Source organism: Tenrec ecaudatus, chromosome 6, assembly GCF_050624435.1.
Source record: "Tenrec ecaudatus isolate mTenEca1 chromosome 6, mTenEca1.hap1, whole genome shotgun sequence".
Lineage (NCBI taxonomy): Eukaryota > Metazoa > Chordata > Mammalia > Afrosoricida > Tenrecidae > Tenrec > Tenrec ecaudatus.
The window spans coordinates 117,102,277-117,114,678 of record NC_134535.1 but is presented as its reverse complement, the minus strand read 5'-3'; the positions used below and the strand labels follow the sequence as shown (position 1 = coordinate 117,114,678).

General features: G+C 43.0%; 1 protein-coding gene across 1 annotated transcript; it reads right to left on the bottom strand.

Moving 5' to 3' along the window:
- Positions 1 to 7,299: 7,299 nt before the first annotated feature.
- Positions 7,300 to 11,959, bottom strand: ART4 (ADP-ribosyltransferase 4 (inactive) (Dombrock blood group)). Its single transcript, XM_075553080.1, has 2 exons — positions 11,663 to 11,959; positions 7,300 to 8,028 (listed from the first exon to the last, which is right to left on the bottom strand). The coding sequence occupies exons 1-2, from the start codon at positions 11,840 to 11,842 to the stop codon at positions 7,300 to 7,302; spliced, it is 909 nt and encodes a 302-aa protein (XP_075409195.1). The 5' UTR covers positions 11,843 to 11,959.
- Positions 11,960 to 12,402: the final 443 nt, after the last annotated feature.

Genomic DNA, 12,402 nt, shown 5'->3' with positions numbered 1-12,402 from the left:
TATGTTTTGAGTCCTTGTTTACCTGTAGCAGACACTGTGGCAGCGTTTTCGTGCACATTAATTTATTTTGTCCTCGCCAAAATTTTATAAGGAAACTTTAATAATATGATTCCGATGTTATGCACAAAGAAGCAGAGGCACAGAGAAGCGAAAGCCTCTTGTCCTTACTCTCACTGTTTGTAACTGGCAAGGTTTCTAGGTAACTCTAGGTCTACTACAAACAATTGACAATGTTTTTCCTAGAAAAAATTGCTTCAGAATTTTGATTATGTCAAACATTTTAACAAACAAATTCCTCCTCTTTGTGAATTCAGTGATAGAGAACAGAGCGTGCATTTGTGTGTCCACAGATTTTTGGCACAGCTTATTTGCTGAAAGAAGTAACATTTGAGGGAAAGAGCTAATTAATATTCTGTCAACATATTTTGAGTTGTCCAGTGGGCATGAAAACATCTGTTTCTATGGGAACCAATACAGGTCATGTTGGGGGCGAAAGAATAATTGAAGTGCGGTGGCGAGGGTAGAATCTGTTAGTGCAGAATGACTTATGTCTTTTAAAAATCTACGACCTTAAATGTATTTATGTTCCCCATGTGACCTCTTGGTGCTCTGCAGTGCTCTGAAGGGCAACAGATTCCCGACAATTCTTTCAATTTGAGAACGGCAGTTACAAATTAACCAAACCAATTTGAATAAATTGAAGGACTGGGGAAGTTAGGCTTTCTAATCTACCATTTGTTTCCTCATGGGGGGTGACTGCAGAGCCCTGGAAGGCCAGTTTTAATGGTCCTCATGCTGTCTTTCAAGTCCGTTTGTCTGATGAAGAGGGATCCACAGAGAAAGCACAACACATCCAGCCCCTCCGGGCTTTTGGGGACTTAGGATAGCTTGTGGCTTCTGTGAGTAAATACAAACTAATCAAGAGGAGTCAGGTTTTTGAGGGAATTGAGCCCCTGGCCAAAGAACACCATCTGTGAATTCTGTAGTGATCAGAAGAGAAGACAATAGCAATTACCTAGAAAATCAAGTCTGAGGCGAGTACTCTGATCTCACTCCCATCCCAGTAAAGACCCTCCAGCTAAGGAGACAACCATCTCTTTCTCCCCATTGCGTGCGGATCAGTCCCAGCGTGATGAATAAGAGCATTACTTATCAATTAGCCAGAAACAACAAACAAACAAAAGAACAAACAAACTCCCAAAAGATTAAGGAAGGTTTCAGACACAACTCACTCATTGAGAAAACAAACACTGCATAGTTGAAAGTATCCTGAAGTGAATCACACATTTCTTCTAAGCAATCGACACAGGTGAGTATTGACCATGTTCAAGACTATAATCTTTTATTCTCTCAATGGCTGTGGCTGTACGAACAGCCAGTGGCAGTGGAGGGTTAGGTAACTGACTACCATCGGACTATTTCTACCCACAGCAACGGTTCCAGAGGCTTGTAAATCTTTACCGGTGCACACAGCCTCAACCTTCTCCCTTAGGGTTGATGCTGGCTTCGATCTGCCTGTTTTTCTGTTAGCAGCCCAATGCTTACCAGACAGCGCCACCAGGTGAAACCAAAGACTAGAACCATCGTCTTGACAACCTCCAGCCTGAACTCTAGGTTCAAGAGAGCCAGACATCCCTGTAGTGGATGGCTTTCTTCCTCTTGAGCCTCTACTCTCCAGACAGAGCCTGACATGTGACAGCTGAGAACAAACTCCTTTCCACTCTCCACTGCTTCTAAGCTGTCCTCCCCCTCCTTAGTGTAGCTTATTAAATTAAAAAAAAATATTTTCCCTTCTAAGAACACTGAGTTCCTGGGTGGTACAAATGGTTTATAATTAGCTATTGGTGTAGGTGTTATGAGTTGGGCTGTGATCCGCATGGTGGGAAGTTTGAAACCACCGGCAGCTCTGCAGAAGACTGGACTTTCTACACTGGTAAAACTTACCGTCTTGGGGGCGTCAAGGGGCCACAAGGGGGCGTCACTAGGAGTCAGCATTGACTCAATGGCAGTCTGATGGCACTACCGGTTGGCATTCCAAACCCACCCAGTGGCACTGGAGAAGAAGGCCTGGTGATCTGCTGTTATAAAGATTATAGCTGAGAAAAGCCAAGAGAGTACTTCTAGCCTGGAACATATGGGGTCACCAAGACTGCGACTGGATTTGGTCTTTTAAAGAGCACTGATTTGGTCTTAATAAGGGTGCTGGTTAAAACAAAAAAAATTAAGGTGCTGGTATTTTTATCCCTCAATTTACCCCAAGGATACACACACTGGTGAATGTCTAGGAAAAATGTAAATATGGTGACTCATGTCTCATATGACAGATCATTTACATTGTGACCTTACCTTCCTACTCCCTTTCTAGAAAATATTCCTGAATATTTTTCTAGGTCTTCAATTATTGGGACTGTTTTTAGTCAATTGAATGATGTTTTCATCTGCTCCAAGGTCAGCTCATCCAGAAAGTTTCATTTATTAACTTATTCAATAAGCATTTACTGGTGGTCCCTGATTTACAATGCATCGGAGTTACAAGGAATTGCACTTCCTTCCATCATCTGTATGGAATGTTGTATCTTCCTGGGAGGAAGTTAGAGGCACTTACATGCAGAGGATATGGGGAAACATTACTAAGCTTTGTGAAGGTGCTTCAAGTATTTGATCTGGGAGAGAGGTTGGGCAATCAGCATGTGCCAAGAACACTGAGTTTAGAACTCAATAGCTCATGGATCATGAAGAAGTGGGATTGACAGAGCAGGACTAAGTTCGGAGTGAGGAGTGAAGAGGAAGGAGAGAAGTTGTCCAAAAGTTGTACAGGTATTGGATTAGCTTGAGTTTTTTTTCCCCTAAATTAAATCAGTTTTCTGAACTATATCAGTTGCTTGAAAAACTCAAAATCAAACTCACTGCCATGGAATCAATGCTGACTTATAGGGCTCTATAAACTCCCTCATTCAATTCCCCACTTGTTGTCACAGATATTCTAAGATTTTTCACTAAATAAGTTTGTGCTTATGAACCTAGTAGAAACAGTATCATGATAAAAATGAAGGAATTCTTTCCAAGTGTGGTGTATTTCTAAAGAACCCCAGAACCTTGTCATTAAATTTTCATTTATTATCAACATCTCACTGCTTTCTACATATTCCACTGTCAGTTTTCATCTTGTCCTAACACTAATCTCTTAGGGCTTTGGGCCAGACACTCAGCTCATTTCTCTTGCTGCCAGGCTGCAAGAAGAGGAGGGAGGAGATATTTCCTTGATCTGACCTCTCCCTGGTGCTGCACTTGCAGATAGACCATGATGGGCAGGCCCTTGGCCTCCGTGTGGATGCCACCTGAGGGCCTTTGCAACACGATAGCCCTGAAATGTTGAGAAATACTGAGCCCGAGCTGTGAGCAGCAACAAGAAGGAAGGTGTGGAGACAGAGCCAGGAATCTTTCAAAGGAAGACCCTACAGGGGTTCTGGGAAGAATGAGGAAACCAGACAAGAATGTGCGCTCCTCCTGTTCTGGGTTGTAAGCTAACTGAGTGAGCGAATGTGTTCGCAGATAAGGGCAATCTTCTCCCCCCCGAATCAAACAGGGCACGGCTGATGCTATTTAACGATCAGTCTGGGAAATGACTGCAGGTGGCACTCTAGAAGGAGAAAGACAGAACCAGTCCCGTGGTTTTCTAAAAGAAGAGCCTAACAGTTGTTTCCTACTGAGATGGTTTTAATTTCTTCTGCTTCGGTTCACTTTTCATAATGCCATGAGAGTTCACTCTAAAAGTATGAATTGGATGGATGCTCTCCTACTTAGAGACTTCAAGTCATGTCTCACAACTTAGAGGATAACAGTTTTAAAGCCTTTAACATGGAATTCCTCCAATCTAGCCCCATCATAACTCTCCAGTTCTGATCAATTCCCCACTCGCTTCTACTGCTACTCTTTCCCTATAGGCCACACATCCTATATATATGCCAGCCACCTAGAACTTGAGAGCATCCTAGGAGAAACTAGGCTGTTTGGAAATATATGATGTTTGCATAGTGGTTATGAGTTGGGCTGCTAACTTCAAGGTCAACAGTTCAAAATCACCAGCCACTCCTCAGGAGAGAAAGAAGGCTGTCTACTACTATAAAGAGTTACAGTCGTGGAAACCTACAGGGGATTTTCTACCTTGTTCTATAGGGTCTCTGTGAGTTGGCATCAAGTCAATGTCAATGAAGGGTTGTTTTTTTTAAAAAATTTTTGGTTCTTTATTGGAAATGACTTGTGCTCTCGTTTTATTGAAAACCCCCATTCTCACTTCAGGCTCTATGGTTCCCCCCTGTCAAATCTTCCTCAGTTTTCTCTGGTACTGAGCAGGATAACCTGTTGTTTAAACATCTGGTTTAGCACTCCCTACGTCTGTGTGTAAACATTTGTCATGTTTCCATTTGGTCCAGACTAAAAATTCTCCTGGAATTGTGACTTTGTTTTATCCGTTCTATGTCTTCAGAAACTCCTATCCCGATTTCCATAACATAGAAGACAACTGAATATTAAAAGGATGAGTAAATCCTACCACCTGCTTTACTTTCTGTAGTCTTTAGCCATGCGATGATTATGACAAATGAGTTTGTTTTATTTGGCTTTGCCAGGTTTTTGTGCTTCTTAATGTATCTGCATGTCTATCTAGATAAGATAGGTGGGATAAATAATTTTGAGATGAAAATCTCTTATTTTATGTAACCCCCCAAGCCCCACCCCTTTCAGTAGTGTTACTATCACTGTTTAGAATTCCACACATAGAATGCCATAGCAAAAATACATTATCCTAGCAATAGCTGGGGGGGGGGGGGTGGGGAAGAGAAGCAAACAAAAAAGAAATAAAAACAAATCTCTCTGGCCCACCAAGTCCCAAGGACGATATTCCTGCTCAGAGCAGACAACGCACAGAGAGGACCATAGGGCCGGCCCCACCATAAGACATGATGTCCCTTACTTAACCGTAGCACTGCGGCGGACAATACTGGAGACACAGTGTGGGAACTGTTCACAGTTGTGTAATCATGCTGGGTGAAACACTAGGGGACTGCACCAAAGCAGCAAGGGGAGCGAAGTGATAAAATTCCTGGGGAATACAAAAAACAGACTTTGGAGACAGAGCGTGGCACCCATCAGACTAGACTGGAAAACACTCATCAAGGTCAACAGACAGACCCTGAACTCTTTATAGGCCTTTCCATTTTTGCCAGTGGCTTTCTTTTTGGTGTTGTTATTGTTTTGTTAACTTTGACTTCTTTTGTTGTTTTATTTGGTGTTGTCAGGTTTTTGCACTTATTAATGTATCTGCATGTCTATCTAGATAAGATTGGTGGGATAAATAATTTTGAGATGAAAATAACAGGACCAATGATTCTGGGGGATAGGGGAGAAGGGAGGTGGGATAAAGGAAGGGGGTGGGGATCCAACCCAGGGACAAGGGAACAGCAATTGAACTAAAATCAATGGAGAGAAGAGCGCAGATGCCTTGTGGGGCTTAATCAAGGGCAATGTAGTAGTGAGGAATTACTAAACCCAAAGAAGTCTGAACATGATGGTGGGACAAGAGGAAAGTAAAAGGAAATAAAGGAAAGAATCAGGAGGCCAAGGACATTTATAGAGGTCTAAATATAGGCATGTACATATGTAAATATATATATATATGAAACAAGAGGGGATTAGAGCTATGTATTCATATGTTAAGAATTAAGGTTGCAGATGGACATTAGACCTCAACTCAAGAACTCCCTTAAGGCAAGAACGCTTTATTCTAATAACCTGGCATTCTGTGATGCTCACCTTCCCTACACAACGCTGAAGACAAAATGGGTGCACAAGTACATGTGGTGAAGAAAGCTGATGGTGCCCAGCTATTGAAAGAGCATCTGAGGTGTTGAAGGCTTGATGAGAAACTAGCAGCCATCTAACTGAGAAGCAACAAAGCCCACATGGAAGAAGCAAAGCAACCTGTGTGATCATGAGGTGTCGATGGGATCAGGTACCAGTCATCTAAGACCCAGAATAAAATCATACCCAAGGTGAATTAGTGGGGAGGGGACATGGAGTGGAGACCCAATGCTCATCTGTAAACAATTGGAAATCCCCCTAAAGAGGGGTCACAGGGAAGTAATGAACCAGTCAGGGTACAGTATTGTGCCAATAAAACACCACTTTCCTCTAGTTCTTTGGTGCTTCCTTCTCCCCACTATCACGACCTCACTTCTACCTTACAAATCAGATTAGAATATGTACACTGAGAACATGTACACTGCTACAGATAAAGAGCCCGCCACACAAGGAATTCAGGATAGACAAACCCCTCAGGGCCAAAAATGAGAGTGGAAATACCAGGAGGATTAGGGGTGGGTGGGGGGGAGAAACGGGGAATTGATTACAAGGATCAACCTATAGCCCTCTCTCAGGGGGATGAACAATGGAAAAGTGGGTGAGTGGCAACGGAGGATGATGTAAGATATGAAAATATTAATCTATAACTTATTAAGGGTTTGTGAGGGAAGGTGGATGGGGGAGGGGGGAAGAAATGGGGAGCTGATATCAGGGACTCAAGTGGGAAGAGAATACTTTGAAAATGATGATGGCAGCATATGTGCAAATGTGCTTGACACACAGGATGAATGTATGGATTGTAATAAGAGATGTAAGAGCCCCCAAACAAAGTATTTAATTAAAAAATAGAGATAAGTGCTCAGGACACACGGAATCCAGGAACAGGAATGGTACTAGGGATACCAGGAGGGAGGGGGAAGGTGGAGTGAGGGGGAGAGGAAGAGGGAACTGATGGCAATGATTGACACATCCCCCTTCCCCCTCCCCCCCCAACATGCTTACACACACGCTAGGGGGACGAACAACAGAAACCATTGGGGAAGGAAGACAACAGTTGATGTAAGATATGGAAATAATAATAATGTATAATTTATCCAGGGGTCACGAGGGTGAGGGAGGGAGGGAAAAAAGAGGAGGTGATACCAAGGACTCAATGAAAAGTGCATGTTTAGAAAATAACGATGGGAACCTATGTGCACATATACTTGATCTAATTGATCTATGGATTGTTATAAGAGCCCCCCAATAAAATGATCTTTTAATTAATAACAAAACAAAACCAAAACAACCCCCCCACTTTCTCTTGCTTGTTAATCATGCCATCACTAAAAGTTAGTTTGCACATTTTGCACTCTCTCCACCCCCCACCCTCACCCCCAGCCCTCTCAGAAATGCGACGTTATACAAGACTAGCGGTCTGGGATCCCGACAAGCATCGATTCAGTTTAGATCAAGAATACCTTTTAGAAGCTGGCAGTTATATGTGCTCAGGTTCCCAGTTGACTGCAACTGCAACCAATTTCTTCTTGGGTGGTAGCTTACATTTATGACTTCAAACAACTCATAAGGCGGGACTAAGATCTCCTTTTTGAGGGTGAAGTCTTCTACAGGTGCACCCAGACAGGTAATTATGGTAAATACTGTTTCGTTACCAGGTTTCTGTGCCTCTTCCCTTAGGAGGGAGGCAGAGAGGAACTGACCAAATCGAACGGTGGCACCCGAGGGGGCTTTGAAATTGGCATCCTTTGCCCTATGGTACACTTCATAACACGGACTGTCGTTCTTCATGATGACTTCTCTCCTCAGCAGCTGGATTGCTGAGGTCAGGTAGTAGTGCAGGTACTTAAAATAGAAGGAATGTTCATAGTACTGTGGCGAGCGGCCAGCACTGGCCATGGCTTTAGTGAAGTCAGAGTGAACATTATTGTTCAGAGAGTAGACCAAGATGGCCACAGCATGCGCAGTAGTCATGGTCTGTGGGAGAGCTTTGTCTTGGTTCAACCAGTTTAAGTGGGCTTTTTGCCAGGCCCTGGAGTAAATCCCCTGGCCTTCTAGTTCTTTGGTGAAATAATCCCCTTGACTCAGGGCCTCCATGACCTGTTTGCTGCATCCTTGGTACTGATCATCAAAGGCCTCTGGTGCCAAGTCAAAGTCAATTTTCATTTCAACCTATAAAAAAAGGAAAAAGTTTGATTTAAAATGTTCAGCTCAGATGGTGAGTGTGCTGGGAAGATACACTATATTTTATAAGGCCAAGCCTTCTCCTCAAAACCAATATTTGATGAAGTGAGTTTCAGTCGCACGCATTTCTCTGACCTGGTACTTCCTTCCTGGGTGCTGTTTGGTAGGCACTGAACAGTGAAGAATTTATTCCCCAAGGGGTGTAGCAGGTTAGCCACAAGGTCAGCATTTCTAAATCACCAATGACTCTGCAGGAGAAAGATGAGGCTTTCTACTCCTGTAAAGATTGGTCGTCTCAGAAACCCACAAGTGACAGCTCTGCTCTTTCTCGAGGCTCACTCTGGGTCAGAATCCACTCCGTGGCAGTGAGAGAGAGATGAGAGGGCAGACGCAATCATTTTTGTATCACTAAAGTGACAGTGTTTTCACATTTTGAGTCCTTTGAAGGCAAAAGAATTAATAACTTCATAGTTTAATTATACTTCTCCCTTTGTATTCTTTCCTGGTGTTATGAAGGAAATCTCTTTTATGAATGTCTAAAACTTATATTAAACATTTGAGCTTTACTGAAGAATGAAGAACACAGTTGAGAATATTTAATAGATGAGCAGTATTGGGCTTTCCGAAGGAGCCTGCAATAAGTAGCTCTCTTCTAAGAAGCCTGGTGGCACTGTGAGTTAAGTGTTGGAATCTGAAAGTTGGATTAAAGTTGATGGGAGGGTGTTCGTTTTATATATTTTTCATTTTCTTCTTTGCCTAGGCTCTGAAAATGGAGAGAGAAAGAGAGCGAGTGAGTGAGAGTGAGAGAGGGAAAGCACTATAAAGGCTAACATACCATCATTATGATTGGGTGAGGTCAAGTTGGAGGACATAGCTTTAGGTCTGACAGCATGTAGGCTTGTTAATTGCAGCCCCCAGAATGAGGCAGACATCCCACGGGCAGGCCTGGATTGTGCCCCATTGAGGAACAATCCTTATTACCAAACTTACTCTTAGGAGGAAGAACAGAGTCAAGCTCAGCATGTCTGGTTGTTCTTCCCAAAGTCATCAATGAAGTCAATGTGGGTAAACCTCCCTGGGAGTGGAGTGGCCAGGAGTATGCCTGGGAGAGTTCCTCCTCTTGGAGACCAGGAATAGCAAAAGGTCACTGAGATCTGTTATGTTGTTGTTCGGGGCCATTGATTTGGCTTCCAACCACAGCGACCCTATGCACACTGTCTGGTCCTTACAGTTGATCCTATGCTGGATCCCATCATCGCAACATTGCCTAAATCCATCTCGTTAAGGGCCTTCCTTTCTTTCCCTGCCCCTCTACTTTCCCAAGCATGATGTCCTTCTTCAAGGACAGGTCTCTCCTGACAACAGTTCCAAAAATACCATGTATGTAAGATAAAGCCCGCCTTCTTTGCCTCTCAGGAGAACTCTGGCTGTATTTGTTTGTCCCTTTGGTAGTCCATGGTACTTTGAATATGCTTTTCCAGCACCACAATTCAAATGCATGGATTCTACTTCAGTCTTCCTTATTCAATGTCCTGCTTTCTCATGCATATGGGGCAATTGAAAATACCATAGGGTAGGTGCACCTTTGTCTTCAAAGTACCATCGATGCACTCCCAAACTCTAAAGAGGTCTTGGGCAGCAGATTTCCCAATGCCACTCTTCTTTGGATCTCTTGACTACTGCTTCCATGGGCATTAACTGGGCATCACAGCAAGACAGAATCCTTGACAGTGTCAAACTTTTCTCCATTCTTCCTGATGTTACTCAGGGGTCCAGTTGTGAGGTTTTAGTTCTTCTTTACTTTGAGTTGCAATCCATACTGAGGGCTTCCATCTGTGATCTTCACTAACAAGTGTTTCAAGTCCTCCTCACAAATTAATACACACTAGGTCTCGGTGCATAATAATTTTTTGGTGCATATTAATTTGAAGTTAGAATTCGAATAGAAGTTCACTGAGCATCGAAAGTTTAACATTAAAGCCAAATTTGAATGATTGAAACATCAAGATGTTTCTTTCGTGGCAGAGAAATTGTGTCTCTAAAACAGCACTCAGTAAGGGATAGATTAAGAGAGAATTCTATAAGTCAGTGCCAAGGATGTTGGAACAGGAACTCAAAAATCATACCATGGCATTTTTGCTCTGTTATTGTAATAAGTCACTTACTGATGGGTACTCTGCAACCCATTTTTAATGCTTAGGCTGATTTTGTTTGTTCCCTACTATGCTTCTGGGCTTTTCCCTCTGTGAATATGGGTTGGTAGGAAAAGTTAAGATTGGAATCTCATTATGATGGTCATTGGTGCATAGATTATTATAATCATTTTCTCAATACATATTTATTAAACACCTCCCGAGTTTTAGGTCATTGGGTGGAACACATGGTTATGTATTCAGCTATTAACCAAAAGTTTGGTAGTTCAAATACCCCTAGAGCAGTGGTTCTCAACCTTCCTAATGCCACGACCCTTTAATACAGTTCCTCATGTTGTGGTGACCCCCAAACCATACAAGTATTATTGTTACTACTTCATAACTGTAATTTTGCCACTCTTATGCATCAGGCGACCCCCGTGAAAGAGTCATTTGACCCCAAAGGGGTCACGACCCACACGTTGAGAACTGCTCCCCTACAGGTACTGTGGAAGAAAGGTTTGATAATCTAATGATAAAATATCACAGTAATTGAAAACCCCAGGACGCATATTCACACTTTGACACACACGGGGTCGCTATGAGTTGGAATCAACTTGACAACTGGTTATATTTCAGGAGCTTAGTATGGAAAGGTGGCCAAGAGCATGTGAGTGCCTGTTTTTATCAAGGTACTTTTCTATCGGATACACAATAAGTTAAATAATACCCCTTAGCATAGCAATAGAGGACAAAATACTATTTAAGGGAACTTAGCCAGTAACTGTTAGAACCCACCAGTATTGAATAGATTCTGACTCATAGCAGGATTTAAAACAGGTCTGCAGAAACTATTAGAGTTCAAGTGAAATGAACAAAACCAATGATCTCATGTTCTGTCAAATCTTATCATAACGAACTCCCAAACCCTGTTAGTATACTTGTATTACCACCACCACCACCACCACCACCACATCACGACCAAGGGTCATTGAGCTGATTCCAATTCAAATAGCACACTGTTAGTTTATTACAGGATCTTAAATACAGACTCTGGCCTGTCTTCACCCTAGGTTATTTTTCATTATGTAGAACTTTCAATTATAATATGTATACGTCTTGTAACTCGAGCTAATCTGTGCAATCTACCCCAAATCAACATGCATCCCCCTGCTGCCGTGGCCTTGACTCCAGCTCATGACGGTCCCCATTGTGTCAGTCCACCCACAATCGCCTTGGTTTGTTTTCTGTCATTGCCTGATGTCCTGCTTATTTTTTAGAGAGTCACGAAATAACAATGCTGTCAGCTTCTATAGAACCAAACTCATAAACTGTAAAGCCTCCCACATTTAAGTAACTGTTCCCCACACTCTTCTCCGGCAGTATTGGCTAAAATGTTGGAATGTAATTACATCCCAATAGCCTATGGTTGGACCCATCTGGAGAGTGTTTCCTACAGAGATCAGCTCCCGACTTGGCTTGCTGCCTACCTGAGAACTCCCGGTGGGTCTCTTCAGACTGAGAAGCAGCAGCAAGAGTGGCAGCAGGCTCCTCGGCAGGCAGATGCTCCATACAGAAGTCAACATCATTGAGGAGAGACTCTTGCATCTGTTGGCCAGCACTCTGTGTTCACTTGTGTTAAAAGCATTTCTTAGCCCTTGCAGCCTCATTCTGAAGTAAGCTCTCAGAGTTCTCCTGGGTTTCCTTTCAGCGAATCTCACCCAAAAAACTGCCTTGTTATACCTGTGGTTAGACTTCTGTGTACCATCAACAGCCAGCAGCTTTTCCGAGGGAAAACATCAACCCCTTTTATTTGTGAAGCTGAAATCTCTGAAAATCAGCCAGACAAGTGTACCAAATAAGGCTTTCTAAAGTACGCCCAAGTTAATTTCTAAATTCAAAAAACAATCCCTTATCTGGTCTGAGTTCAGGGGAATTCCAAAGCCTGTTGAGGGTCAGGCTCAGCCTTTACTTTCCCAACAGGACAGGAAAAAGCACGCCCTGCACAGTGTTTGGGGCCAGGACACATTATCTTGAGCCCCAGGCTTCCACTGCAAATGATATGATTGACATGGGTGGAGCCGGGGTGATGCTCCCTCAAGGTGGGCCAGTGTTGAGGTCATCTGGTGCCCCTGATAGGCCCTGGCCAGGACCAGCAGTCACAGAGCTGCACCCCCTTTTGGACTATTATCACAGAGGCCATTCCTTTTGTTTTTAAACTTTTTATAGT

Coding starts and splice junctions, on each gene's coding strand:
- ART4 (XM_075553080.1), bottom strand. CDS start 11,842: ATGAGGCTGCAAGGGCTAAGAAATGCTTTTAACACAAGTGAACACAGA. Junction 8,029..11,662: donor GACCCACCGGGAGTTCTCAG/GTAGGCAGCAAG, acceptor CTTTTTTTATAG/GTTGAAATGAAAATTGACTT.